The sequence below is a fragment of the Epithele typhae genome (genome assembly GCF_022376455.1).
Source record: "Epithele typhae strain CBS 203.58 chromosome Unknown BXZ73scaffold_3, whole genome shotgun sequence".
NCBI classification, from domain to species: domain Eukaryota; kingdom Fungi; phylum Basidiomycota; class Agaricomycetes; order Polyporales; family Epitheliaceae; genus Epithele; species Epithele typhae.
Genome location: NW_025954194.1, coordinates 195542 through 219900, shown reverse-complemented (window position 1 = coordinate 219900; position 24359 = coordinate 195542). Strand labels below are relative to the sequence as shown.

General features: G+C 60.3%; 11 protein-coding genes across 11 annotated transcripts; 5 read left to right on the top strand and 6 right to left on the bottom strand.

Annotated features, from left to right (window-relative positions):
* Positions 1-1085: 1085 nt before the first annotated feature.
* Positions 1086-1529, bottom strand: BXZ73DRAFT_73685 (uncharacterized protein; the record flags this gene model as incomplete). The annotated part of the gene is made up of 1 exon (XM_048021929.1): positions 1086-1529. One exon carries the CDS (start codon positions 1527-1529, stop codon positions 1086-1088), a length of 444 nt encoding a protein of 147 aa, XP_047882418.1.
* Positions 1530-5646: 4117 nt separating this feature from the next.
* On the bottom strand, positions 5647-6936 carry BXZ73DRAFT_73684 (uncharacterized protein; the record flags this gene model as incomplete). Its single annotated transcript, XM_048021928.1, has 1 exon — positions 5647-6936. One exon carries the CDS (start codon positions 6934-6936, stop codon positions 5647-5649), a length of 1290 nt encoding a protein of 429 aa, XP_047882417.1.
* An 861-nt stretch (positions 6937-7797) lies between these two features.
* BXZ73DRAFT_73683 (uncharacterized protein) lies at positions 7798-8914 on the bottom strand (the record flags this gene model as incomplete). The annotated part of the gene is given in 4 exon segments (XM_048021927.1): positions 7798-7821; positions 7925-8288; positions 8308-8640; positions 8670-8914. 4 exon segments carry the CDS (start codon positions 8912-8914, stop codon positions 7798-7800), a joined length of 966 nt encoding a protein of 321 aa, XP_047882416.1.
* Positions 8915-9959: 1045 nt separating this feature from the next.
* BXZ73DRAFT_39835 (uncharacterized protein) lies at positions 9960-10460 on the top strand (the record flags this gene model as incomplete). Its single annotated transcript, XM_048018459.1, has 3 exons — positions 9960-10113; positions 10177-10228; positions 10292-10460. The coding sequence occupies 3 exons, from the start codon at positions 9960-9962 to the stop codon at positions 10458-10460; spliced, it is 375 nt and encodes a 124-aa protein (XP_047882415.1).
* A 2852-nt stretch (positions 10461-13312) lies between these two features.
* On the top strand, positions 13313-14482 carry BXZ73DRAFT_39943 (uncharacterized protein; the record flags this gene model as incomplete). The annotated part of the gene is made up of 5 exons (XM_048018476.1): positions 13313-13493; positions 13557-13645; positions 13698-13828; positions 13889-13957; positions 14014-14482. The coding sequence occupies 5 exons, from the start codon at positions 13313-13315 to the stop codon at positions 14480-14482; spliced, it is 939 nt and encodes a 312-aa protein (XP_047882414.1).
* Positions 14483-14610: 128 nt separating this feature from the next.
* Positions 14611-15558, bottom strand: BXZ73DRAFT_39850 (mitochondrial ribosomal protein L17; the record flags this gene model as incomplete). The annotated part of the gene is made up of 4 exons (XM_048018463.1): positions 14611-14763; positions 14822-15292; positions 15356-15440; positions 15494-15558. The coding sequence occupies 4 exons, from the start codon at positions 15556-15558 to the stop codon at positions 14611-14613; spliced, it is 774 nt and encodes a 257-aa protein (XP_047882413.1).
* A 596-nt stretch (positions 15559-16154) lies between these two features.
* On the bottom strand, positions 16155-17578 carry BXZ73DRAFT_39512 (uncharacterized protein; the record flags this gene model as incomplete). The annotated part of the gene is made up of 8 exons (XM_048018393.1): positions 16155-16315; positions 16400-16500; positions 16599-16769; positions 16851-16891; positions 16957-17199; positions 17258-17350; positions 17402-17460; positions 17515-17578. 8 exons carry the CDS (start codon positions 17576-17578, stop codon positions 16155-16157), a joined length of 933 nt encoding a protein of 310 aa, XP_047882412.1.
* Positions 17579-17811: 233 nt separating this feature from the next.
* Positions 17812-18556, bottom strand: BXZ73DRAFT_39227 (acyl carrier protein; the record flags this gene model as incomplete). The annotated part of the gene is made up of 4 exons (XM_048018334.1): positions 17812-18038; positions 18098-18155; positions 18204-18284; positions 18347-18556. The coding sequence occupies 4 exons, from the start codon at positions 18554-18556 to the stop codon at positions 17812-17814; spliced, it is 576 nt and encodes a 191-aa protein (XP_047882411.1).
* A 1105-nt stretch (positions 18557-19661) lies between these two features.
* Positions 19662-20443, top strand: BXZ73DRAFT_39088 (60S ribosomal protein L13a; the record flags this gene model as incomplete). Its single annotated transcript, XM_048018309.1, has 4 exons — positions 19662-19820; positions 19879-20145; positions 20209-20304; positions 20363-20443. 4 exons carry the CDS (start codon positions 19662-19664, stop codon positions 20441-20443), a joined length of 603 nt encoding a protein of 200 aa, XP_047882410.1.
* Positions 20444-20946: 503 nt separating this feature from the next.
* On the top strand, positions 20947-22035 carry BXZ73DRAFT_87024 (cytoplasmic protein; the record flags this gene model as incomplete). Its single annotated transcript, XM_048024389.1, has 3 exons — positions 20947-20977; positions 21032-21255; positions 21310-22035. The coding sequence occupies 3 exons, from the start codon at positions 20947-20949 to the stop codon at positions 22033-22035; spliced, it is 981 nt and encodes a 326-aa protein (XP_047882409.1).
* A 706-nt stretch (positions 22036-22741) lies between these two features.
* Positions 22742-24317, top strand: BXZ73DRAFT_96559 (nuclear fragile X mental retardation-interacting protein 1-domain-containing protein; the record flags this gene model as incomplete). The annotated part of the gene is made up of 4 exons (XM_048027108.1): positions 22742-23059; positions 23119-23249; positions 23377-24052; positions 24105-24317. The coding sequence occupies 4 exons, from the start codon at positions 22742-22744 to the stop codon at positions 24315-24317; spliced, it is 1338 nt and encodes a 445-aa protein (XP_047882408.1).
* Between the last annotated feature and the right edge of the window lie 42 nt (positions 24318-24359).

Here is a 24359-nt window from a genome sequence, read left to right as displayed (position 1 = left end):
TGACACGCGGCCTAGGGATCACCACAGGTCAACCCGCGGGTCATTTTGAGTTGACCCGCACCTGTACCCGCGAAAACCCGCACCTGTGGCCACGGGTGCGGGTTATGCGCAGGTTATAAAGGCGCTTGGATTCGCGGGTTGGTCACGTGTGACGAGCCACCATCCTCGCGCGATGGCCTCCTCCACTTTTCCTCTTCTCTCTCCCTCGACCTCCCACACCTCTGAGTCCCAACGCGCCCCATCTGCCGCATCCTTGTCATCCTCCTCCTATCGGCCATGATCGCGTATCCACCCTGCAGCTTGATCCCGCGATCGCCTTCGACACGCGCAATGCGCGCTCGCGCACTGCCCCGCAGTCGTCCAAGGCGAGCACGGCCAGGACACTCCTAGTCTTCCCACAGCTTTGACCCTACGCCTGGTGCGGTACGGCACGTGAAGGTGGGGCGTCCGACTCAGGACACGACACGTCCAAAGACGCCCCCTCTGAGGTCGCAGCTCGAGGACCAAGCTTCTGGCCATCCTCAGGCATGAAATCGACGCGCTGCCCCACCGTTTCCGCTCCGATTGCGCTGCAAATTGGAGCGTTGATGGCCCTCATCAACCCCTTTCGATCGCGGCCGCTACCATCTCTCCCGCCACGCTCCTTCGCTTGGTGTGCGTTGTGCAAGAGCGCCCACGGCTGGTGCACCCTTCCCCTCTTCCTGGTGCTCGATCTCGCCCGCCTCGCTGCCTTAGAGGACATACACGGGTTCATTCGATGCGCGTCGCCGAACCCTTTTGAACGCGCTCTTGGCCGTAGAGATTGGAGGAAATTTGCGTCGGGGATGCCAGAGTCTGTGTACGTCCGCCTTGTCTCCCGGCGATGCCTGCCGCCGTCCTTCGCCCACCTTCCTGGCCACAGAGTTGCGACGAACGCACCGCACGGCGGGGCTTGGAATATGGGGGCCCCGGCGATGTACCGCGACCCTAGTTTTGGTGAGTCCTCCGCTCCACCCTCCTGCACTCCCAACGCCCACCCATCCCCTCTGCCGCCCTGTCGACAACTACGACAGGCCGAGGACGTCCGCCTGGACATACTCCGGGTCCTATCCACCTCTGCATCGCTCTCCTTCTCGCGCCCACCGCGGCACCCGCCTCTGCGTCGCCCTCCTCGCCACCCTGTTCTCCTTCGCCCTGCTCAGCCCACGCTCGCCGCCTCCTTCGCGCTGCCCGCCCAAGTTGCCCGCCTCCGCGTTGTCCATCTTCGCGTGGCCCTCCTCCTCCGCACGACCCTCCTCCGCGCGACCCTCCTCTGCGCGACCCTCCGTGCTGCCCGCCCGCACTGCCCTGCGCTGCCCGCCCACACCGCTCTCCTCACCCTGCTTCGCCTGCGCCGCCGCCCACGCAGCTTGCCCACGCAGCCCACGCTTGCCGCCTCCTTCACGTTGCCCACTGCGTCCGGATTTCCCACCTCCCCCCGCGTCACGGCCCTCCACCCCCTCCTGCGAGCCCTCCGCGTTGCCATCGCCCACCTCTGCCCTCCTCCGCATCGCCCCCCTGTGCACGCGTCACTCGCGTCCTCCGCACGGCCCTCCTGCGCCTTGCACACCACGCGCCCACCTCTGCGTCGCGCCTCCTCCGCGCGTGCGGCCCTCCTCCTCCGCGTTGCCTTACCACCAAGTTGTAGTAGCATAGAATCAATATATTTCATCTCTAGTTTATCTACAAAAGCGTGATGAAGGGGGACGGGGGACAACGAGCAAGGGTGGCAGGGCGCCCATGCGGCATGTGTGTGAGAAGTGATAGTGATTCTGCACTGTAGACGGGTCTCGATGGGTACTCGAGGGTCCCCCATACGGGTGTGCGGGTTGGGAGAGCATGACCCGCACCCGTACCCGAGGTACCCGTACCCGCCGCCAACCCGGACGGGCCACCCGCAACCTGTGGTGATCGCCCATGCGTGTGCCAGCCCAAGTGAGTGTCTCGTTAGTGCTCCTCGTGCCGAGTCCTCAACAGACCTTCCCCCTTGCGCTCAACGCCTGATGCCTACTACCGTACTACCGCACAGGTTGGGGCGCACACTCACTGCATACGGCTAGTTTATGCATACGCAGTGTTTATGCATAAACGCAACATAAACGTGTTGTATGCATAAACACGTCGTATGAATAAACACCACATATGCATAAACTTGCCGTATGCATAAACGAATCACATGCATAAACAGGTCGTATGCATAATCGCGCCGTATGCATAATCGGAGCGTATGCATAAACCCGTTGTATGCATAAACACGCCGTCGGCATAAACACCTTGCACGTGTGAACATGTTGTATCCACAAACAGCAGATTATGTATGCATAAAAACAATCCTGGGCTTAGCTGGGCATCATCAGGAGAGACCAACTGTGCAAGCACTTAGTGTGATTGGAATGTGCATGTGATGGACAACGAGTTTAACAAAAGACTCATGTTTGTGTGGGTACTGAAATGAGGCTATGTACTCTAATACAAAGGAAGAAAGCATGGAACTTTGGTGCAGTGGTCTATTGGGTGGTAATTGTATCCTTGGGTAAAGCTGCGGGTTCGATTCCCTGTGCTGCCCTTTTGTTTACGGACCTTGACGCCCTTACAGGTGTATGCATACATTGGTGTTTATGCATACATTGCCATATGCATAATTTACGATATGCATATGGCCGGGGCGCTCTAACAGGGATTTATGCATATCGTGTACTGAGGCGGCTCCTCCACTGCCATGCCGCGCGCGCGCCCTCCGCCACCAGTCCCACGCCCCACTCCGTGGAGGCATCAACCCATATCCCAAGGTCGATCGGGTTGCCGCGCGCGATCAGCTGACGCGTGACTCCCTCGTGCGCGAGGAGCTCTGCCCACCACTTGATGTCTGCAATGAGGGATGGGCGTGGGTATCGTTTTGCGCCCAGGAACGGGTCCGCGCCGAAGTCCGCGATGAAGCACTGGAGGTTTGGAAGGCGCGAGCGGCCTTGCGCGTACACGAATGTGATATGTTGCAAGGTCCCATTGAGGCTGGTCGCGTCCTTCCAGGAAAGGCGCTCGCGCTTGTCGACTGTGCGCGCGCAGATGCCCTCCACCTTCGCGAGGTATTTCCCGCGCTTCTCATCTGAGAGCCCGACGCGCTTCGCCGCGATCCACCACCGGAACCCGGTGTAGTCGAAGCAGTCACTGTGAGGGTGACACTTCTCCATGTTCCATCGCACGCTGAGGGGGTGCGTGGCCGCGACAATGTCCCACATGTCGTGGCCGTATAGGTAGGTGCCCGGCGGTTCTTCGGCTATGGGGGAGCGTAGGTTCGCGAGGTCGTCTACCCATTTGGTGTTGTCGCCCATGTCAAGCGCCTCGATGACGTCGACTGTCGCGTCCATGGCCTGGCCTTGTAGACCCGTACCCGAGGAGATCCCGAACGGCACGGTGTGGTCGATGAAGAATTTTCCGGGACGTGTTTGAATTACCAGGTACGCCTTGTGATCGGGACGCACCGGTATGTTGCGGAACGCGGCCTCGACGTCCATGGAAGCGCCCTGAGTGCCTGGCGGGGCGATCGCGATCTGATTCTCATGTTAGCTCGAGGTCTCGGGGTTCCTTTGAAGCGATTGGTTCGCGCCACGTGCCGGGCCGCATGGTGTCGGTGTCACGAGAGGCGCCCCCCCGCGTGGTCTCTAGTCGCGAAGACGCTCCCCGTGACGCTGGCGCTATGTGGGGCGCGCGGCGCGATGCGCGATGCTCGAAGTGCGATGACGCGAGGCTCTATGGCGCGACACGATGTTCGAGGCGCGGCGCGATGCTCGAGGGCGCGGCGCGCGGCGCAGTTCTCGAAGGCGCGATGCTCGACACTATGCTCGAAGGCGCGATGCGCGGCACGATGCTCGAAGCGGGCGCAATGCGCGTGGGTTCCCAAGTGCAGGTCGCGTGGGATGTACCTTTTCTGCCAGTTGCGCCGCAGTACCCCAAGTGGTCGGGAAGAGGTCCGAGTCGATACGCCCGTTCACCGAAAGTCCGTATTCGTCGTCCTTCGAACAGTCCTGAACCAGGCGCAACTTCCCGTTCGCCTTCGGCACAACCGTGAGAGGGGACAAGATGAACGGGCCGCCCAAGATGCTCTCGACCCGCTCGCGTGTGTACGGCCCGGACATGCGGCCTGCCGCGACTTCTCCGTTTACGTATTTTTCTATGAAGTCCATGTGTTCGTTCGCGCCCGGATAATTGTCGTGGATAGTGGTGTGTATGATGGGCGCTATGTCGCCAATCGGGAAGCCTTCTCGCAGCCATCGCGTCAGATTCTCGTGCCGGTGCCGAAGTCCGAGATCATCCAGAGCCGAATCCCAGGCAGCCGGGTCGTATGGGGTTGTGACGCGCTCACGCACGGGAGCTGCTGCATTGCGCTGCACAATGGGAGGTAGCGCCACAGAAGGAGCATCGGTGACAGTTGTTCGTTTTCGGGCAAGTGTACGAGCTGCAAGGGAGAACACCGCCCAAGTTCCACGCAGAGCAGATCTCGTGGCGGTTGTCGCACGCGAGAAGGCGGTTGTCGTCCCAGAATACGTAAGGCGGGCCGCCGGAGGGGTTCCGCTTGGTGCGGCATCGGTCCGCCTTGTGGCCGTCCTTGTTGCAGATGAGGCAGAACAGCCTGCGGCCGTTGAAGCGTCTGCCTGACTGAAAGGACTGCCCATTGTCGCGCCCGTTGTCGCGCCCGTTGCTGCCGCCCGAAGATCCTCCGGTTGCGCCGGAGTTCCCACCGCGCGCGTTGCGGTTGGCCTTCCAATTGGAGGCGCTAGAGGTGGTCGCTTGTGCCTGGGCGGCTGTGGCCATCTGGTGCCGCGCGAGTATCATCGTCTTGACGTACGTCGGGCCGCCCACTTCGAAGCGGGACTTCTTTCCCGGAGCCTCCCTGAACCAGGAGTGTCGGAGGTCTAGATCGAATTGACGCAGAGCGGGGAAGCTGGTTTTGTAGTCTATCTCGTTTTTGATGTACAGTCAAACCCCTCATAGTGCATACCCCTCGGGAAGGCCCCCGAGGTATGCGTTATGTGGGGGTATGCAGTATGAGAGAAGCGCTCATCGTGGGAGACCCATTGACGCCCTTCTGCAGCGCGCCTTTTTGGCGGCTGGCGCGCGCATTGATCCTCACACGCGCATTCCTCGCGCGCACATTCCTCCCGTTTGTTATCTGACCTCGCCCCCCCTACATAGACTAAATACGAGTAAAGTAATCAGTGACTGCGAGATGTTTTTCCCACCTTGAAGAGAAGCTTGAAGGGCCGTTCGGCGCTCTTTCACCTGCTTCTCGAGGACAGCACTTAAGACCAGATTAGAGGAAGGCGAGAGGGATACATTGCGGAGGCAGGCAAAGGTGGCCGGGGGTGTGATCAAGTCGTGCGTGAGCCCCGGTCAGTCCCGATGGTTCGTGTGGCTATTCCAGGCTGCTAGAAGGGCACATGGGAAGGTTATCCCACATTTGGGCGGCATGCAAGGCATACATGCGAGGCGCTAATGCTGATTATATATGGCAGGTATGCGTTATGGACCCCCCGGCCGAGGTATGCAGTATGCGGTATGCGGGGGGTATGCGTTATGCCCCTATACCAACTCGGGAAGAGGCCAAAGGTATGCACTATGTGGGGGTATGCACTATGATAGGTATGCGCTATGAGGGGTTTGACTGTAGTCTACGTGCGCCCGCCAGCGCGCGATGATGTCAGGTGTGCATACTCCCGGCATCAGACCCTCCAGCATGTTCTTCCACGCTTCTTCCCAGTCCGCAGCCGACATCAGACGCTCGTCCGGGAAGACGCTGACCTCGAGTATGTGATGCTTCTTCTCCCCGTGCAGCGGCTCGGCTTTGACCAGCTTCCGCTTTGATGCCTCCGATCGGATCGCGCGCAAGGATTCGTTGGTGAGGGCGGAGAGGGGAATGTAGTGTCCGGTGCGAAGCATGGTGATCAGGCGGGTGTCGATGGGGGCCCTGTTGAGCGTGAAGATGTCGGGAGAGTTGTCGGCCTCGCATACCATACCCTCATCTTCGTCCTCCTCCAGCTCTTCGTCCCCCGCGGTGTCCTCAGAGCCGCTCGCGGATGATCGCGACGGCTGTCGCGACAAGCGCCTAGCCGCCGCCTTGCCGACCTTGCCCAAAGACTTCTTCACGCGCTTGAGCTGTGCCTTGCCCGAGTCGAGGACGCTTCGCCTCCGCTTGATCGCGCTGGATAGGATGGCCTTGAGGTTGCGCTCTCGGACTTCCTCCGCTTCCTTGCGTTGACGCTCGGCCTTCTCGTGCTTGCGTGCGGCTTCATCGGCTTCGCGCGCGGCGTGTCTTTCCTCCCTCCTGCGCTGTTTGGCCGCCTCGCGTTCGGCGGCCTCCGCGGCGGCTGCGCGCAGCATCTGGCGCGCCGCATCCGGCTCGTAACCCTCTTTCATCAGAGCCTCGAACTCCATGGGGAAGTCGAGGTCGCATTGGTCGTCCTGATTGCCTTGGGTGCCCCCCGTCCCCGCGTCTGCGGGCTTGCCGATCTTGGCCGGGGTAGACGCCTCGGGTGCTGGGCTGCCACCCAGGGGCGGGAATTCGATCGGGTCGATCAACCCGGGTGTGTCGTCGTCTGATCCCGGGGCGTCTGAGTCTGGCTCGGGGGTGAACTCGACTGCCTTCGCCTTCCCTTTCTCAGCCCTGGTCTTTCGTGAAGCGCCCGGACTAGGTTCTGCCTGGCCGGCTTCGTCCTCCGCAGCGTGGGTAACACCGAGTATATGCGTGCCCGAGCTCACCGTGTAGGAGGACGGAAGGGGGCCGGGGTTCCCTGGCGCTGTGCTAGCCGAGCTTGCCGACGGATCGCCCGCAGATCGCCCGAGTTCGCGGCTATACCACTTGGAGCCTTGTGCGCGTGCGGGCTTGGAGACCCCCGGAGGGGGTGGATCCTTGTCGATATGCATGTCAGGAGATAGTTGAGACGAATCGAGTGACTATATGCGCTTTGTGTGCGCGTGTACGCGAAGGGGGAAAGGAAAGAGGCTTAGGCCTCGACGCGCTGACGCGCGCTTTCCTCATCCGGCGTCCACGCTTAGTAAGCACCAGTTCGGCCGAGCGCTCGTGCCTCGCGCTCAGTCCGAACGACACTTACGACAGGTTTTGACATCGGCTACAGCTGGGCGCCGTGACCGCATCTGTGACGACGTGCGGGGAATTGTCCGAACACTAGGGTCCGTTCACTCTTTCGACGACTATACACGCATATGTCCTCCACTCGCCCACAAAGTTTGCAGAAGTACGGAGAGAAACAATTTAAATGGGTCTATAATATTTGAACTACCTCGGTCGGCGCTTGCCTGTCCGAACACTGGGGTCGTGATAGTATGGCAACGTCGATTACGAACTACTCGCCGAGAGAGGTGAGGAAGCTGGTAGTCGTGACAAGTTATTGTCAATTGACTCACCCGTCCCACATCTCGAGCGCATGGCGGTAGTTGTCCTGTGTCCCGCGCTGGAGCTGCTTGAAGACTGGCGCGTTGGTCAACGCCGCCCTCTTCTTTCAGGAGCCACTTGCCTCCGATCGCGCCAGTGCCTCCAGGACGGAGCGTTTGAGCGGGCTGTTCGTGGCTTTGGTGGGCGGCATGTAGAGAGATGACGAGGTTGTTGAGACGATAGGCGTGGCGAGATAGAGATAAAGAGGATAGAGAGTCGCAGGGGGTGAGGGTGCGGCAATAGTGGTGTGTAGGCATTTCGACGAGAGCCCTTTATACCAGCCAGCTCCGAAGACGAGCCAAGTCCCGTCATGACTTAAACGAACGCAACCCCTAGACGGCTGTGCTCGTTGACGACTGGAGATGGCAGCAAAGCCACTGTCAGCAACGACATCTGTCCAAAAGCGTCCAGGACGAATCTTGTGCTCTACTCTGAGGGTATGGCATCTCTGAAGCATACCGAGACCTCATCGAGCGGCTTGTCGCGGAGGAGTATCGTGTCTTCTATTGATCTACATAGCATCCTCTCTTGATCCTTGAGCGGATCAGTATACGGCGCGTTGATTACCTGCAGCCTGAACACCTGCAGTGTCAGCGGCAACGCCAGCACGAAGTTGTTTCGGAGCCCGTTGACCGTGACGGGGTGGAGGGTGAACGTCTCGGGCACCTGGAGCTGTTCCAACGCTAGCATGACGACCTCGCTGGAAAGCCGCAAGCACCCGGGGAGGATCAGCGTGCGCATCGTCGTCCCGTGGGCGGCGGCCAGCGAGCGCAGATGCAGGACCCGGACCAGGACCCGGAGCTCGAAGCACAGCTTTGCCCAGCTTTGCCCCCAGCGCGTACGTGAACGCCTCCAGGTTCGCCTCGGGGAAGAGCTCCTCGATCGTGCGCCGCTCTAAGAGCGTGCCGGTTACGCCGTGTATCGTCAACCCGCGGAGGGCCGGCATGGGCGCGACGAGGCCGGTGACCGTGGAGGCCGTGTCTTCCTGTTGGCCCTTGCGCTCGAGCGGTTTGCGGACCTTGGGCGGCGGGGCAGCGAGGTCGCCTGAGAGGCGGAGGGCGACGGTGTCCTCCGCGCGGACGGACTTGAGGAGTTGGACGCGCGTGTCCGGGCCGAGGAAGAGCTCGTAGTACGCGAGCGGGACGCCGTCCGCGGGGGAACATCGCGCGCTCGAACTGGACCGCGAGCCGGTGGACACCCGTACATACGCAGCAAACCGGTGTCCACGTCCGGCGCTCTGATCAGCACCGTAATGCGGGCCGGAGGGAGCGCGCTCGGCGAAGGAAGGGACGCACCGCGGTGGAATCGCGTTCTGGAGGTTGAGGGGGAGGCCCTGGCTGGGCTGAAGACGCGGAGGCGGCGGAGGGCGGTCATGCGCGCGAGTGCGAGGGGCAGGTTGGAGACGGGGTTGTACGTCTGGGCCGGCGGGGGGCGGCGGAGGATGGGCATTGAGGGAGGGAGGGGGAAGCGGACGGCCGGTCGGAAGGTTGGCACTTATGCAATCGCACACTCTATGCTCACCTGATCGGCCTGGGGACGGGTGGGCTCTGTGCGCGCGGGGTAGAAGACACGGCCGTCGTTCGCGACGTCAGCCCACTCGACGAGCGCGGCGGCCTCGGGCGGGGCGCGGATGAGGAAGACATGGACTTGGTGCTCGTGGCGTATCGCCTGAAGGACGGGCCGGCCTCTGAGGCGATGGTGGAGCAGGTGCGCGGGAGGCGGAGGTGCGCGCTGGAGGGCTGTGTGCGGCGGCGGACGCGCTGGTGGTCTGTGAGGAAGAGAGCATAGACCTGGAGGCGGTCGAGGAAGGCGGGCATGCGGGTGCGGGGCGGGCGATCAGGAAGCCGTATCGGGCAGACGCCGGGGGCCGGGGCCGGGGCAGAGGCCGCTCGAGTGGGCGGTGGCTGCGAGTCGCGCTCACCCTCAGCAGCCACCTGGACGGAGTCTGCCTCGCTGCGTCCGCCCACGCATCGCAGAGGAGGTGCAGTCGAGGCCTGTGGGCGTCCCGTCGCCGGTCCTGCGCGGCGCGCACTCGCAGCATCGCCGGTGGCCAACACAATAAGAGCAGCACAACGTGGCAGCCTCGTCCTCGTCCCCACCGCACCCTTCGGCCCTCCCCCGTCCCCCGCGCCGTCTTCACCCGTCACTCATTTCACTCGGCCCAGCTCGTCCAGCTCCCCCCACCCAGCCCCGGTGTTTATCCGTCTCTATCCGTCTGCTCACCATCCGTCGCGGAAGGCTCGCGGTGCTCCCAGCCGCCCGCAGACCCTTCCTGCGCTCCGATCCCCAAAGACGTCGAGCCGCATTCACCACGGTCCGCGGAAGCTCGCGCGGGCGACCTGTCCGAGCGTTATTACTTCTCCACCCTCCTTCTCGTCCACTCTCCTTGTCGCTATAGCCCCCGCCGTCCTCCGGCCTCCCACCACCCGCTTCTCGTCCCTCCCAGCTCCCTCCGCCTGCTTGTCTCATCTCTCTCCCAGCCCCGGTCGCCGCCATGCCGGGCACGACCCAGTACGAGGTCCTCCTCGACTTCACCAACGACACCCACGACGCCGCCACCGTCCAGCTTCAGCGTGATTACGGCCGCAACAACGGCGCGATCTTGCTCCTCAAGCCCGGCGAGAGCGTCACGCTCGTTCTCGATGCAGGTCCGTCCGTCGCGACGCTTTCCCCCGCGATCTCGCAGAAGCTGACGGCGTACGTACGCGCAGGCTCGGTGTACAAGTACGCGCTCAAGACTCGGTCGAGAGTCGCGAACGTGACGTGAGTTTCCCAAAACTTCGCACTCACTCGACGCCCAGAGCCCTGATCCCAATCCTCTCGCAGTGCACGAGCATGGCGCGACGTCAGCTGCACCGTCTCCCAGCTGTTCCCCGCCGTCGCGACGCACCCGCCCGTGGTCCCGACCGCGTTGAACCCGCTGCGACCGGTGCAGGGCATCACCGTCGACCACCTCTGGCGCGACATGCGCTTCTGCATGTGGAACGACGCGTAGCCCAGGTCCCCACGCTCCGCCGTTTGCGCTGGTCGAGTATTGCTATCCGGCGTCGACCGTCGGCCGTCGTCAAGTCGGATCGAAGAGGACGGAGATATCACTGAGAACGAGGACGTATCATGTAAGTTGAGGCCTGGACGAGGCACGGTGACGACACCTGCCTTCGTTCCGCCACCCGCCGACCTCGTTGCCGCATCGCTAATCGTCCGTCTGCGCACACAGAATGCCGGCGATTCAGGGACGGCGCGTGTCCTACTTGCCCCCCCATTACGCACCGCGCCCCCCCTCCCGCGCGCGTTGCCAGCCGGCCAGCCCGCTGCGCTGCGCACAGGCACACCCACGCGTTTCGCCGCGTGCGTGTCTCGTGCGGTCGCGATCTGTTTGTCTGTTCGCCTGTCCTTCTGCCTGTGGGCGCGGACAGCGAGTGCACACGCAGGCGATCGAGACACACTGGACCCTTTGGATCAGTATACGAAGCTTGGAAGCTCGCAGGACGAGACCCGGCGCGCGCGGCGCACACGGCGATCGCGTGCGATCACGTTGCAGCGCCAGCGCGCGCCTCTGGACCCGGACCCGGACATTGTGTTTAGATTATTCAGGCCTCACTGCTTCTGTAGGTTGTAATTGTCGCGCGCGCGGACGGGCGTGTGGCTGGGGAGGCCACGCCGTCGCCGCCAGGTTATATTATGTCCGATTAGAACCCGCACGAGGCGACACGCCGCCAGGGGTGCGAAGGGTGCAACGATTGTCAATGTGAGCGGGTGACGTGCCTACGGAGGGCCTTGCACAGCGGGGGGCAAAGGTAGTTTCCCCGCGCCGCGCGAATGCGGGTGAGATGCACGGGAGCTTGTCGTTCCTTCTGCGCTTGACGCCCGCCCGCAACGCCGCTTGTGCGTGTTGCAAAGTTCAAACGTGGCGCGCGCAGCCCCCGTATATGTCCATCGGCCTCGCACCTCGGCCTCACAGGCGTGCGGCGTTACGTCGCGAACGCTGTCGTACGCCCAGGCGGCGCGTGTTTGCCGCGAGGCGCGAACCACCGTGGGCGGAACGGTGGGCTGTGCGAGCATCTCGGCCGCACCGGCAGGACATACATTGCTGAGGGGCGCGGGCGAGGTGCTGAGGCCTGAGGTTTGGGAATAGGCGGTCGAAGGCGATAGGACGGTTGCGCGTGCTGTTGGTCCGGTTCTCACCGTGAGGGGTGGGGAGAACGATCGTATCTAGGCTCGCCAGAATAGCCTGGGATGGGCTCGGGCTCGCAGTACGATCGCGGGACCGAAGCGAGAGTGAACAGGGGTGGTATTAGGTATTAAGCCCGCCGGGATCCTCGCGTCGCTAGCAGTGAAGAGTGCACGATCGAGCGGAGATCTCGATGCGGGCAGGATTGACGACGGTGTACATGAGGTGCGATCGTGCTGAGGAGCTCGGAGTCGAGATCCGAGCAGTTGCGGTTATTACAGCGGCGCGCGCGGCGATAGGCGGATGGTCCGCGGCGGAAGGGCTTTCACATCTGACCTATTCCTGCGGGCCGTCGGATGGGTGGGCCTGTCCCGGGTTCATGACTGCCGCTGCCATTCGTGGAAAGCACTGAGGCCCAGGGCGGTTCCATGAGATTCTTCGTGCCGTGTATAGCAGACTTGGCTGTCATGTGTAAGGTCTCAACGGCAAAGGGTGCTCATCGGGGTATCTGTGAACACCAAGGGGTAGAGTTGGCAAAATCAGCGTTCACACTAGCGGTCGCAACTGAATCTCGGCCAGCGTATAGATTCCAGATTTTGCCTCTATTCAAATGATGGTATTAGACATTCAATCTATTTGGAAACGCGCCAGCCTAAGAAGCATATGGAGGACATCAGTCACTGGTACATCTTTGAATGGGATGACCGGTAACAAAAATGCGGAGTGGTGGGGTTTGATTTTGACTTACTGAGTCCTGGATGAACTAGACTGATTGTGGTATGTGTCCACCAAGGGCACAGCGGACGAAACGGAGAAACGACGATTGGCGTCCGCAGCCGCCTAGCCCGCATTCCATTCGACTTGCCCTAAACACTCGAAAGATCACATGACAAACATATAAGTGTCTGACACCATCCGCAGTGTTGGGTTTCTGTGAAGAATCGAGCGAAAGGACGCCGGATGACGGACAGAGTGTCGGGATGGTGGATAGGATGATAGATTGGATATCGATCTAGGACAATACGGCGGCATAGTACTGTACAATGTGTGGGAACGTAGTATACATGACTACTGGTAGTGCCTCGGATGAGGGCGTACCCCGGAACACTAGGAACCAACAGTTTCTTGACTATGTACATCCAAAAGACTTCTCGGAATGCTCCGCAAACACGACTGCTCGTGCATTGTTTTGGTTGATGAGTATAACGTCCATAGGCCATTTTTTCCTCTTATCTGAACTCTGGATTCTTGAAGACTTCCAGTCGTTGACGAGTGACGACGAACACTGCGGTAAGTGTTCGCTTTGGGAATAAGCAAAAGCTGTTCATCCATTGACGCACGCCACTTTCTTTGATGTACAGGCAGGGAACAGTCAAGAAAGGTAATGTAACACTCTGAAACGAGACTCATGTGGCATCAGAAGAGAAGCATCTACGGCAAGCTTAGTGGTGGCGGATGTATTTGCACCGTGCTTGAATTGGGTCGAACGTGAGCGGGGTCGAGCAACCCGACGCCGCTTAGCATGTGGAATGACCAGGCTAGGCGAGCAAACGTGCGTTGCGTGATGAAGAACCCCCCGACGTCCGACCATATGATATAAGGGGAGTAAGAGGGGCCAGCCCGCTATTTCTTCGCCCACATCCTGCACCTCTGTCTGCCTCGCCCAGCGATCCGCGATGAAGACCAAGATCGCTATACTTAAGGGTATGCTGGCCCTGCTGCCCATGGTGGTAGTTGCGAAGCCCGGGGTGGACCAGCAAATCGCGTTCCTCGAAGACTCAAATTCGACTTTGCTGCAATATCCCACACAGTTCACACAGAGCATCATGCCGAAGAATATACATTCACACAACGACTGTGAGTGGATTTCATGCCTCCGTGACGCGCCCACGTGATTTAGATCTTCACATGTACATGCAGACTGGCGCGATGTCCCTCTGCTGAGCGCGCTGAGCTTCGGAGTCGCGAGTGTGGAGGCGGATGTGTCGCTGATCAACGGCACGCTTTATGTGAGTACTTGGTGCGTGCTTGCGACGGGATCAGCTTGGTGACACGGAGCAGGTGGGACACGAGATCCAGGCTTTGGCCAAGTCGCGCACGTTGGACTCGCTGTACATCCAGCCATTGGTGCAAATCCTGGCCATGACGAACCCGAACACTTCCTTCACGGCAGAAGTGACAGGCACCCCGAAGTGAGCGAACGCGTGCTTTCATGCCGAAATGTGGGCACGCGACTCACCGTCTTTTTATAGCGGTGTCTTCGACACCTCGGGCGGGACTTCTTTGCACCTCCTCATCGATATCAAGACCGACGGGGTCGAGTACGTGCTCCTACTGCAGCCACCGTGGCCACTTTGTTGACCGAGGGATGCCTCAGGGCCCTCCCCTTCATCCTGGACGCCTTCGAGCCCCTCCGCTCGCGCGGCTACCTCACCACATTTGCCAACGGCGTGCTCACCCGGTCCGCGATAACCGTCATCGGCACTGGCAACTCCCCCCTCGAGCAGGTCAAGGCGCTCGAGCCACGCGACTACTTCTTCGACGCACCGCTCACGCAGCTCACGGATCCGTCGCTGAACACGACCTGGGACGCTACCCTCGCGCCGATCGCGTCGACCGATTACGAGACTGCGGTCGGCTGGAGCGGCATCGGCAACATCTCCGACGAGCAAAGCGCGAACCTCACGCGCTTTATCGCGGACGCGCACCAGCGTGGCATTCAGGCTCGTTTCTGGGACACCCCTGCCTGGCCGATCTTCGCGCGGAACAACATTTGGAGGGTGTTGGCAGAGGCGGGGGCTGACTGGCTGAACGCAGACGACCTCGAGGCCGCGAGCTCCTTCTGAGTACCATCCATGTGTTGGATTTGATACTGCCATGTGCTCGAGGGTTGCTTGCCGTCTGTCGAAAGCACAGATTTAAGCGGAGCGAGAGGTGAAGCACTAGGAAACTATGCGGTATTAGTATTATACGATCATACAGTAGTGGCGTCTACACCGAGCTTGGGGCGTGCACCCCATCGGTGAAACCTGGAACCCCTGTCCAGATGTGAGTGGGCAAACTGTCGCCCCCCAAAGCGCTCCGACGCGAGCTTTTGAACAAGCGTAGGCTGCGCCAGCAGGGTGTCCTAGGACAAGGCATGGGTACGGGGGATACGCATGAGGCGGAAGCAAAAGAGGACGTACGGCGTGGTCCGTCGCAATGGCAGACATCTCCCTCGTCGCCTCCGGCTCCCTGTACTTCAGCACCTTCTGCAAGTTCCGCCTCGTGATGGGCCGGAGTTCCCCGCGCAGCCCGCTGCTGTGCTCGATCTCCTTCTCGCGGTCGAGGATGCTCTCCACCTTCGTCAGCCCGGTGCTGGCCGTCGCATCAATACCGTTCTCCATTACCCGCTTGCTGGCAAGGTCCAGCCCCACCGCGCGCGCGGTGAGCTGGAAGCGGATGTCGCCCGGATTGTCGACGAGCTCGAGGATGGCGTGCGGCGCGTTGTCGCCCGGACGGTTCCCGTATTTGTGCACACGCGTGTACCCTCCGGGGCGGTCGGCGTATCGCTTCGCGAGGTCACCGAAGACCTTGGGGACGAGGTTCTGGTCCAGGAGAAAGCCGGTGGCCTTACGGAATGCCGGGAGGTCGCCTTTCTTGCCTAAGGTGATGAGCTGGACGACGTGCCAACATGGTTTAAGACGGGGACTTAGGATGAATCCAGCGTATACACGAACCTTGTCCGCCAACCTTGCCGCATCCTTGGCCTTGGGGAGGGTCGTCTTGATCTGCTCGTGGTGGATGAGGGACGTGACAAGGTTCCTGTCGCGAGATAAGAGGGATGACGACCGTGAAAATGAAAGAGGAATGCACACCTCAACATGAGCATGCGGTGGGCTGTCGGCCTCGAGAATTTGCGGAACGCAACCCCATGCTTCATCGTGGTCACTCGAGCGGTCGTGAATGGGCGTCTACGCGCTCACGCGCGCGTGCCACGTCGTTCAAGCGGCGCTTGGAGCCCTCGGGCGCGGGAATCGGGATAGAAGCGGCGCGTCAACTCTAATATACTAATAAGTCGAGAAGTCCGAGATTAATTGCAGCAATCGCTGCGCTGAACTCTCATTACAAGCGTGGGTGATTCAAGATCACCTCGGTGGCTTCAAAGTCTATACATCTTCCCTGAGGAGCGTGAGGTGGCCAGCTTCAATCTAAACGCTGTTGCGTGACCCAAGGCTGAACGTACCTTCGAAAAAGTCACCGCATGACCCACTGGTCAACATCCCCCATGCCAGAATGCCGGAATAATCAGATGAGAAGCTGAGCGAGGAGGTTGTGCAGACTTCAGGAACTTCAGGGCAGAAGAGACAAATCACGCAATCTCTATGCAGGCTTTCTAGAATACAACGGTCCGTAACGGTGAACTCACATGTGGCATCGCACATACTACACCAACCCCTCCGTTCCCTTTTCCAGGTATAAAACTACCGCACCTTTACGATGCGAGCCGCTCTATCCCACCCACGCGCCACACGTCGCCTAGCCTGCGAACGGAAAACGCCATTCGCCGCTAGTGAATTCGCCGGCGAAATCAACAACGAACAGGTCCCCTGAGTCAGGGAAAGAAGGCTGCCGGCTGCCGTCACCCCCACACGCCCCGCAGTGGGCGGTGGTCACGTACAGCTGGTCGTTTCTCGGACCTATGGTTCGGAAACACGTCGGACAGACGGAGAAGGAAGATCAGTCAGCACTGGGAGGCTAGCGCAGTGGTGCAGCATGCTTACCGCCGAATGCACACGCTGTGATGTTAAGCGCGGATGGAATAACGACTTGAAGATCCATGCAGCCGTCCTTCGTGTATCTGATGATGCGCGACCCACCCCAGCTAGTCCAAAGACGGGCAAGGAACGATGATGACGGACGGGGGACGGGGACGGTAAACGGTGTCAGACGTGAGCACATCGCTAACAGGCAATAACATACCGCGCTGACCAGACCCCACCCTCGTTATCGATGCAGAGCCCATCTGGAAAAGTGCCCGCAGGTAGACCCTGCGAGATCGCGTCTGAAACGAAGTCGGCCTTCCGGGTCGGGAGGCCGTATTCCGGGTAGTCGAACGCAAAGATCTTGTTTCTGAACGAATCAGTGAAAAGCCTGGCGATAGGACAGAACGCCGGTGTGAGTATCGAGCTATTCCGTGTGACTTCGCGGTAGAAGGACGTGCTGCCCGCTCACATGGTCCTTCCATCCTCGGTCCAACCCAGCCCGTTGGAGTCCTAAGCCAAGGAGAGCCATAGGTCAGGGCGAACGGACAGAATGTTCGACAGAGGCGCAGGCGCACCGTGAACGGGCCGGGGTCGAGTCTCTCGCACTTATCGAGCTCCGGGTCATATCGCCAAAGTTGCCCGGGCACGTCGTGCTTTGCGCTAAACAGCGTGCCGGCCACGAACCGCCCCTTTCGGTCGCATGCACCATCGTTGAAGCGCGTGCGCCCTCTGTATGCCTCCGGAAGTGGGCGGGAGAGGTAGCGCAAAGTCGAATTCTTCTCAATGATAGCGAATCCCTGGCTCGTTGCACATGCAAGCTGAAGATTGTACAGTGTCAGTGGGGAAGCGAGAATGGGTATAAGAGAGACCACTGACTCCTTTGTTGTTACGCCTGACGGCCAAGCAAGTCACTGCGTCCTCGAACACTTCACAGACTAGCTCCTTCGACACGACATTGTAGTGAAAGACCTGTGAAGAGGATGTGAGGGGTGGTGAAACTGCCAAATAGGCAAGTCGTACTTTGCTTTGCTCAATGTCAAGGAAATGGAGAGTTGAAGTGTTTGGGTCATATAGAGGTCCTGGCCAAGTCAGGGATCAGAATGAATTCCCACAAAGTGTCGAGTGAGCCCCACCCTCTCCCAAGGAGCACTGCGTGCGGAGGAGCGGTTCTGTAAGTATAATCTCTCGAAGCGACATGGTGGGGCGGAGGGTGGAAGCATGAGAGGAGATGGAGAGAGGCACGGAGGAATATATACGAGGCGATGACGTGCAGGTCATCTGAGCATCATGTCCCGAATTGGGCACCCAAGTCGCCCCCGCATGCGCATAAACGAGGTTCATAGTGCAGCCATGCGTTGACCTGATTCATCAGGTTCGTAAAATCTGGGGATGTGCCGAGCGCCGGTCTCCCCGTCTTCACAGAATCAAGGCTAACTGCTTTGGGCAGGTGCCCGAGTCTCGACCGTCGAAGCACGCTGAGGGCAAGATAGGAGGGGAGCAGGACGGCAGCACGGATTACGATTAAAGGACAAGGACGGTACACAAGCAATGACGATACGGACTAGTGGGCTAGGACAACAGCCAATCAGCATGGAGGGAAACGAGAAAAGGTTACGAGCTTGCATACCCTCAGGCGTCTTCGCGATGTAGTCAATGGCTGACGTAGCAGCCGTGGGTGAGACGCAGCAGAGCCAAAGGCCGACAGAGGGCACGTACCTTCCTGGACCGTCTTAATGCTATCCGCCTCATTATCCGGAATCTCAATGGCGAACTCCTGCATTGGCTTGAGTGCAGACCTCCAAAAAAGGCGCATAGCACACACCTCCTCAATGGCAATGACGACCTCTACCGCGTCCAGACTGTCGAGCCCAAGGTCCCCCGCGAATGACGCCGAAGGCGTGAGCTGGTCATCCACGTCATTCACATACGGTTGCGACGCGTAGCCCACAGCGAATGAATGCTCACCTTGTCGACCTTCACCTTTTCGTAGGACGACAACACGTCCATGACACGTTGCGTGATGTCCTCTTTTGACAAACCGGCCGCGGCGGAGAAAGATGCATGGGGGACAAAAGTGCTGCGAGCAGCAAGGGCGAGACGGGGAGCTACGGCGGCCGGACGCGCAGCGACATTAAGGCTACGAGCAGCAAGGTTGCGAGCGGCGAGACGGAACATAACTGGGCTTTGGAAGAGGAGGGAGAGGGACGCGGTCACCAGAGCTGGAGCGTTCGCCGTCGGCGTCACACACGTCGACCCCTCCGCCGGGAGTCGCCGACACGCGATTACGCGCCGCCATGACGCCGACGCGTCGACGGTCGCCTGTCCCGATTGGTCGCGGTCGTCCGAGCCGGCTCGCCACGCGAGCACCGAGTCCACGGTGTTCCATAGCACTGGTCCTAGCAAGGTCCCAAGGATCTTTGTGAGGAACCGGTGCACCGTGGACCTTGACGTCGTCTACAGGCGCGTGCGTACAAGTTTGGCCATCCGAAGGGTGCCAATATACATAAGTCCTGCCGTCAAGAACATTCACAACAATTATTATATCAAGCGTGCAATTGTGCTGTGAGGTCGGACTTTTCCCACTTTTTCGCAAGAGAAGCCGCACCAGAAAGCTGAGGTGATGCGTTCGTTGCGACGGCGGGTTAGGCACAGTGAATAGATTACATTCACCGTAGACGCGAAATCCAAGGACTGAAGTACCATACGTTGCGTTACATAAATATGAAAGCAGGCATGGTAAGGGCCCAGGGGCCGGGCTTCAATGACGGTTGACCCAGGAAACTCTGCGTATTGTGTCAACTGAAGTAGGGGAAAGACATTCAGCGGCAGCTGCAGGCGCGGTGGAATGGAAATTTTTGATGATAGCGCATTAACTTTTCACCCGGACACACCCCGGACAGGGGCTCAAATGGACGGGAACAGAGTGAACAAGACCGGACAAGACCCGGAGCCCAGGACTCAGGAGAGATGGGCGGAATAAGCGCTCTATGCAGAGCACGGGATGGGTGGCTGAAGTGACTTTCGGCAAGGCCCGAGCAACTGTGTAGCAGCAGTCACGGTGGCTGTCACCCGGTACCAGCCTCCGGCACCCATTACATACTAACTGCAGCAAGATCGTCAAGGTGAGAGCTTCAAGTATCAAGGTCTGCTTCTCGCTGACGCCTCAAACCTCTTCTACTGGCCACGACATCCTCAAGGTTCGCGCATCAGCACCCCTCCTCCCATTTACCGTGCTCACTTGCGCTCTCGCCACTCCTGCATTCCCTCCTACAGACTCGCCATGGCCACTTTCTCCTCCACCCCCATTGTCATTGACGGCAAGGGCCATCTTCTTGGTCGTCTTGCTTCGATTATCTCGAAGCAGGTCCTCAACGGCCAGAAGATTGTCGTCGTCCGGTGCGAGGAGATCAACATTTCTGGCAGTTTCTTCCGCAACAAGGTGTGTATCGTATTTCTTGGTATGTGCCAACTTCCCGAGTCTCAGTGCTTTTCTACAGCTGCGGTACCACAACTTCCTCCACAAACGCCACATCGTCAACCCGAAAAAGTCCGGCCCCTTCCACCACCGTGCACCCTCCAAGATTCTCTACCGGGCTATTCGTGGCATGGTCCCCCACAAGACTGCCCGCGGCGCGGCGGCTCTTGAACGCCTCAAGTTGTTTGAGGGCGTCCCTCCTCCCTACGATCGCAAGAAGCGCATGGTCGTCCCTGAGGCTCTCAGGGTATTGCGGTTGAAGCCTGGCCGGAAGTACTGCACGGTGAAGGTACGTTCTATTCACTCGCGTTCTTCCATGCGAGGGAGCCGCAATGAATCGATGGCGTTGTAGCGTCTGTCCCATGAAGTTGGTTGGGGCTACAAGGACGTCGTCGACCGTCTGGAGGAGAAGAGGAAGGTCAAGGCTCAGGCCTTCCATGAGCGCAAGGTACGCAGAGTATGTTCATCCCACCTCACCCTTGTCTCATGAAATCTTCGTTTCATAGACCGCGGCTCTTAAGCTGCGCCAAAAGGCCCTCGTGGACGCAACACCATCCTTTGAAAAGCTGGCGCAGCTTGGCTACTAGACGGAATGATGCATGGCTTATCGCGCCTGGCCTTCGCGCACCTCTATGATTAGTGCCATGACATATTCCATGTACCACGCCTATTGCTCTCCTATGCCTGTCTTACGGGGACGAGACTCGAATATGATACTACCGTTGCCGAGTAGGACGGTGCTACGGCCTCCGGTTACTTGTACAACACGATATCATTTGGCAATGGATGTGTCGAGTGAGCTGTACGAGTCGCTGGCGATCTTGTGCTGTCTCTGTCTCGTCTGCTCTGTCGAGTCATGCTCCACGTGCAAACGGGCCGGGCGTGCGGGGCAGGACGCCCGAAGAAGGTTTGGGCGGAGTGCGAAAGGGGCACTCCGCGATGGCAGATGCCGGGCGAGTGCGCCGGTCTGGACAGGCCCTCGCGCCTGTCTGCAAGCTTTTGCTCGTTCACCTTCACATCGTTCTCCTCTTTGCCTCTTCGCCCTCCCCACCCTCCCCACCCTCCCACTCTCCCCCCTCTCTCCCTCACCATGTCCGACGCCCCCGCTACCCGCGACACCGGTCAGTCGCGGTTCCGGCCTCCTTTCCGCTCGGTCTGACCCAATCTGCTCCCAGGCTCTGCCCCTCAGTCCCGCTCTCCATCCCCTGCCGGTAACGACTCCTTGACTCTCCGTGCCCTCGTGAGCACCAAGGATGCCGGGGTCATCATCGGGAAGGCCGGCAAGAATGTCGCTGAACTTCGGGAACAGACCGGCGTCAAGGCTGGCGTCAGCAAAGTCATCCCCGGTGTTCACGAGCGGGTCCTGACGGTGACTGGTTCCGTGGAAGGTGTGGCGAAGGTCAGTAGCGCGTATTGCGATGTCAAGATTATGCGATTCTCAGTGTGTATGCAGGCGTACTCCCTCATTGTTTCCCAACTCGTCTCCGCCAGCCCCTCCTCTCCTGTCACCTCAAACTCCTCTTCGCCGACTACCGCAATCCGTCTCCTCATCTCTCACAACCTGATGGGGAGCATCATTGGTCGGAGCGGTTTGAAGATCAAGTCCATCCAGGACTCCTCGGGAGCGCGGATGGTCGCCTCCAAGGATATGCTCCCCCAGTCAACAGAGCGTATCGTGGAGGTGCAAGGGTCTTCCGAGTCGATAGGCCGCGCCATCGAGGAGATTGGCCGCTGTCTTCTCGAAGACTGGGAGCGTGGGGTCGGCACCGTGCTCTTCCACCCTGGCTCCGGTGAGGACCGGACAGGCCGCCGTCCAGGTCCTACCACGGGCAGGAAGAGCAACGGCGATGCCCGCCCACGAACATCGCCGTCGCCGACCTCCCCCTCATCTCCGCAGCCGACAAACCTGCGGACGCAGAACATCTCGATCCCCTCGGACATGGTCGGGTGCATCATCGGACGGAACGGGACTAAAATTACTGAAATTCGACGACTCTCGGGTTCGAAGATCTCCATCGCAAAGGAGCCCCACGACGAAACTGGCGAGCGCATGTTCACTATCATCGGGACTCCGGAGGCAAACGAGAAGGCACTCTTCTTATTGTACAACCAGCTGGAGAGCGAGAAGGAGAGGCGGGTAGGCCGCGACGCGCAGCAACAGGAGGAGATGCAGGATTAGCCGCCTATGAGGCTCGTCACCTCGCAAGCGTCAGCGGGTCCCGATGCTTCGCCCACGCCAGGGGCCTGTGAGACGCGTTAGCTCGCGTCGCGCTTGCCTCCGGTCTACAACTCCGCATACGAACACTTTCCGTCTCCCAAATCTCCTCCCTTTCATCTTCCTGCAGCCGCTCCCTCAGCGTCCGGTCGCACCGCGTCTCGTCCCCTCCCTCGTAACCTCTATTCTCTTGCCGTTCCCCTATCCGATCCCAAAATCCCGAATCCGATTCCATCGCCCCTCATCGAGCTCTCCTCTTGCCCCGTCCTCTTCTCTCCCCGTCCCAACTCTCCGCCTCCCGTCGTTCCGTGAAGATGTAGCACACACCCGTCCTTCCGCTCCGCTGGCCAACATGATGCTTTTAACTCACGGGCCTCACCACTGACTTAGCTTGGCTCTATCATAGTGCTTTCGTGCATACGCGCGCTTCGTAGACAGTAAAAGTATGCATATGTTAATCGCTCTCCATGGTATCGGTGCAATGAGGACATTGCTTTCGTGTGCTGCTGTATTTTACCCGGCGTGCTGTGCCTTGACTGTCTACAAGTGATCATTCCGACTCGATAGGCTTTCTGTCGCCCTCGAGCCGACCGCCCGTTCTGATTTTTCGTCAAAAACTTTCGCGGTTCCTCCTGGCGCCTGTCCCGCGACCGGCCTGCCGCAGCCCTGCATGCAGCCCCGCCGCTCCCTCCCCTACAGCCAGCAGCCTCCCTACCCAGGCTCTGCCGCCGCCCAGGCTGTCACTGCTGCACTCTCCAACCCATACGCTGCGGCACAAGCGCAAAATGGATACGCTCAGGCAGCACACTACGCACAGGCGTACGCTCGGTACTACAATGGCGCGGGCCCCTCGTCGATGACCGCCGACGGCTACACCATCTCCTCGACCTACGTCCCGGGCACAAACTACAATAACGCCCCTCGCAATCCGCGCACCCAAGACCTCTCCTCCAGCGATCAGAGGCCGCGCGGGGTGGGGCAGGCGGGGGTGCGCGCGGAGCCGCCCCTGCGCCGTGGTACCAGCCTGGCCCAAATCGCTGCCCGAAGCCGGGCTGCACGTTCTCAGGCTCGCACAAGTCGGTGGAGGTCCACATGATGGACCGGCACCTCGTCTATCCGCCCGGATGGGAGCATAGGAAACGCAGGGACGACTGGGACGCGGACCCCAGCCTCAAAGGGTGCGTATTTCTCCTCTGCGTGTTTCGTACGTGCTGTGCGCGCGTGCGCGTACCCGTATGCATTTCATCACGCGTTCTGGGGCCTCAGGGTGCGAGCGGCGGACACTGACACGCCCTGCGCACACAGGAAGCCCGTGCCGATCCAGGGCACGTCCGTCCGCCTCGACACGCCCGAGACGATCGCGGCATGGATTGCGGAGCGCAAGCGCCGCTTCCCGACGGCACAGAACGTCGCGGAGAAGGAGCAGAAGATGCGCGAGGCCGTCGCGCGAGGGCAGCTCCCGTTTGATGACGGCCGCTCGCGCAAGCGCCGCCGCACGGACGGCGAGGATGGCGGCGACCGCGACGGTGGACTTAGGGGCCGCGGACGTGGGCGTGGGCGCGGACGGGGCAGAGGGCGCGGGAGGGGGCGCGGTGGGGCACGGAGTGAGGACCGGGGCTGGGAGGGCAGGAAAGCCGCGGAGGGGGAGGCCGCGACGTCGACTGCGGGGAATGCGTCGAAACAGGCTGCCCTCCTCGGTGAATCTGGCTCGAGCTCGGAGTCTGATTCGGACTCGGATGGTGCGCCCGAGGTCGTCTCTTCCAAGGCACCGTCTGGGACCACCGCTGAGGAGCCTCGGGAAGAGGGCGTTGAGGATAGAGAAGGTTCGGACGGAGGTAGTGATGAAGAAGCGAGCATGGACGTAGATCCAGGCGAGCGCCCTCGCGGGCGCGCCCCCGAGCCGTTCAAGAAACCCCGAGCGAAGCAGCCCAGGGGTCCGCTGCACAACCCTTTCGCGCAGCGGCCGTCTCTGCTCCGGAACGTGAGTCGCTCGTCCGTCTTCAGCTGGACTCAGGGCCTGACGCTGTGTGCAGCTACTTGCCCCAGAAGTTCGCATGACCGTGTCGAACCTCTCGCAGGCAATACGATTTCTCGTCGGCAACGATTTCTTGGACAACGTCGAGCTGAAGCCCGGTCAAGCCCAGCAGCGGATGATTGAGGTCATGGACAATCAACCCGCTGCCTCGGAGCCTCTGGAACCGACCTCTCAGACGGAGACACACCAAGCGACTGAGGTTGAGGGTTGAGCTGAATGCTACATATGCTCTCCCACGTCTTCGCGCGAGCGT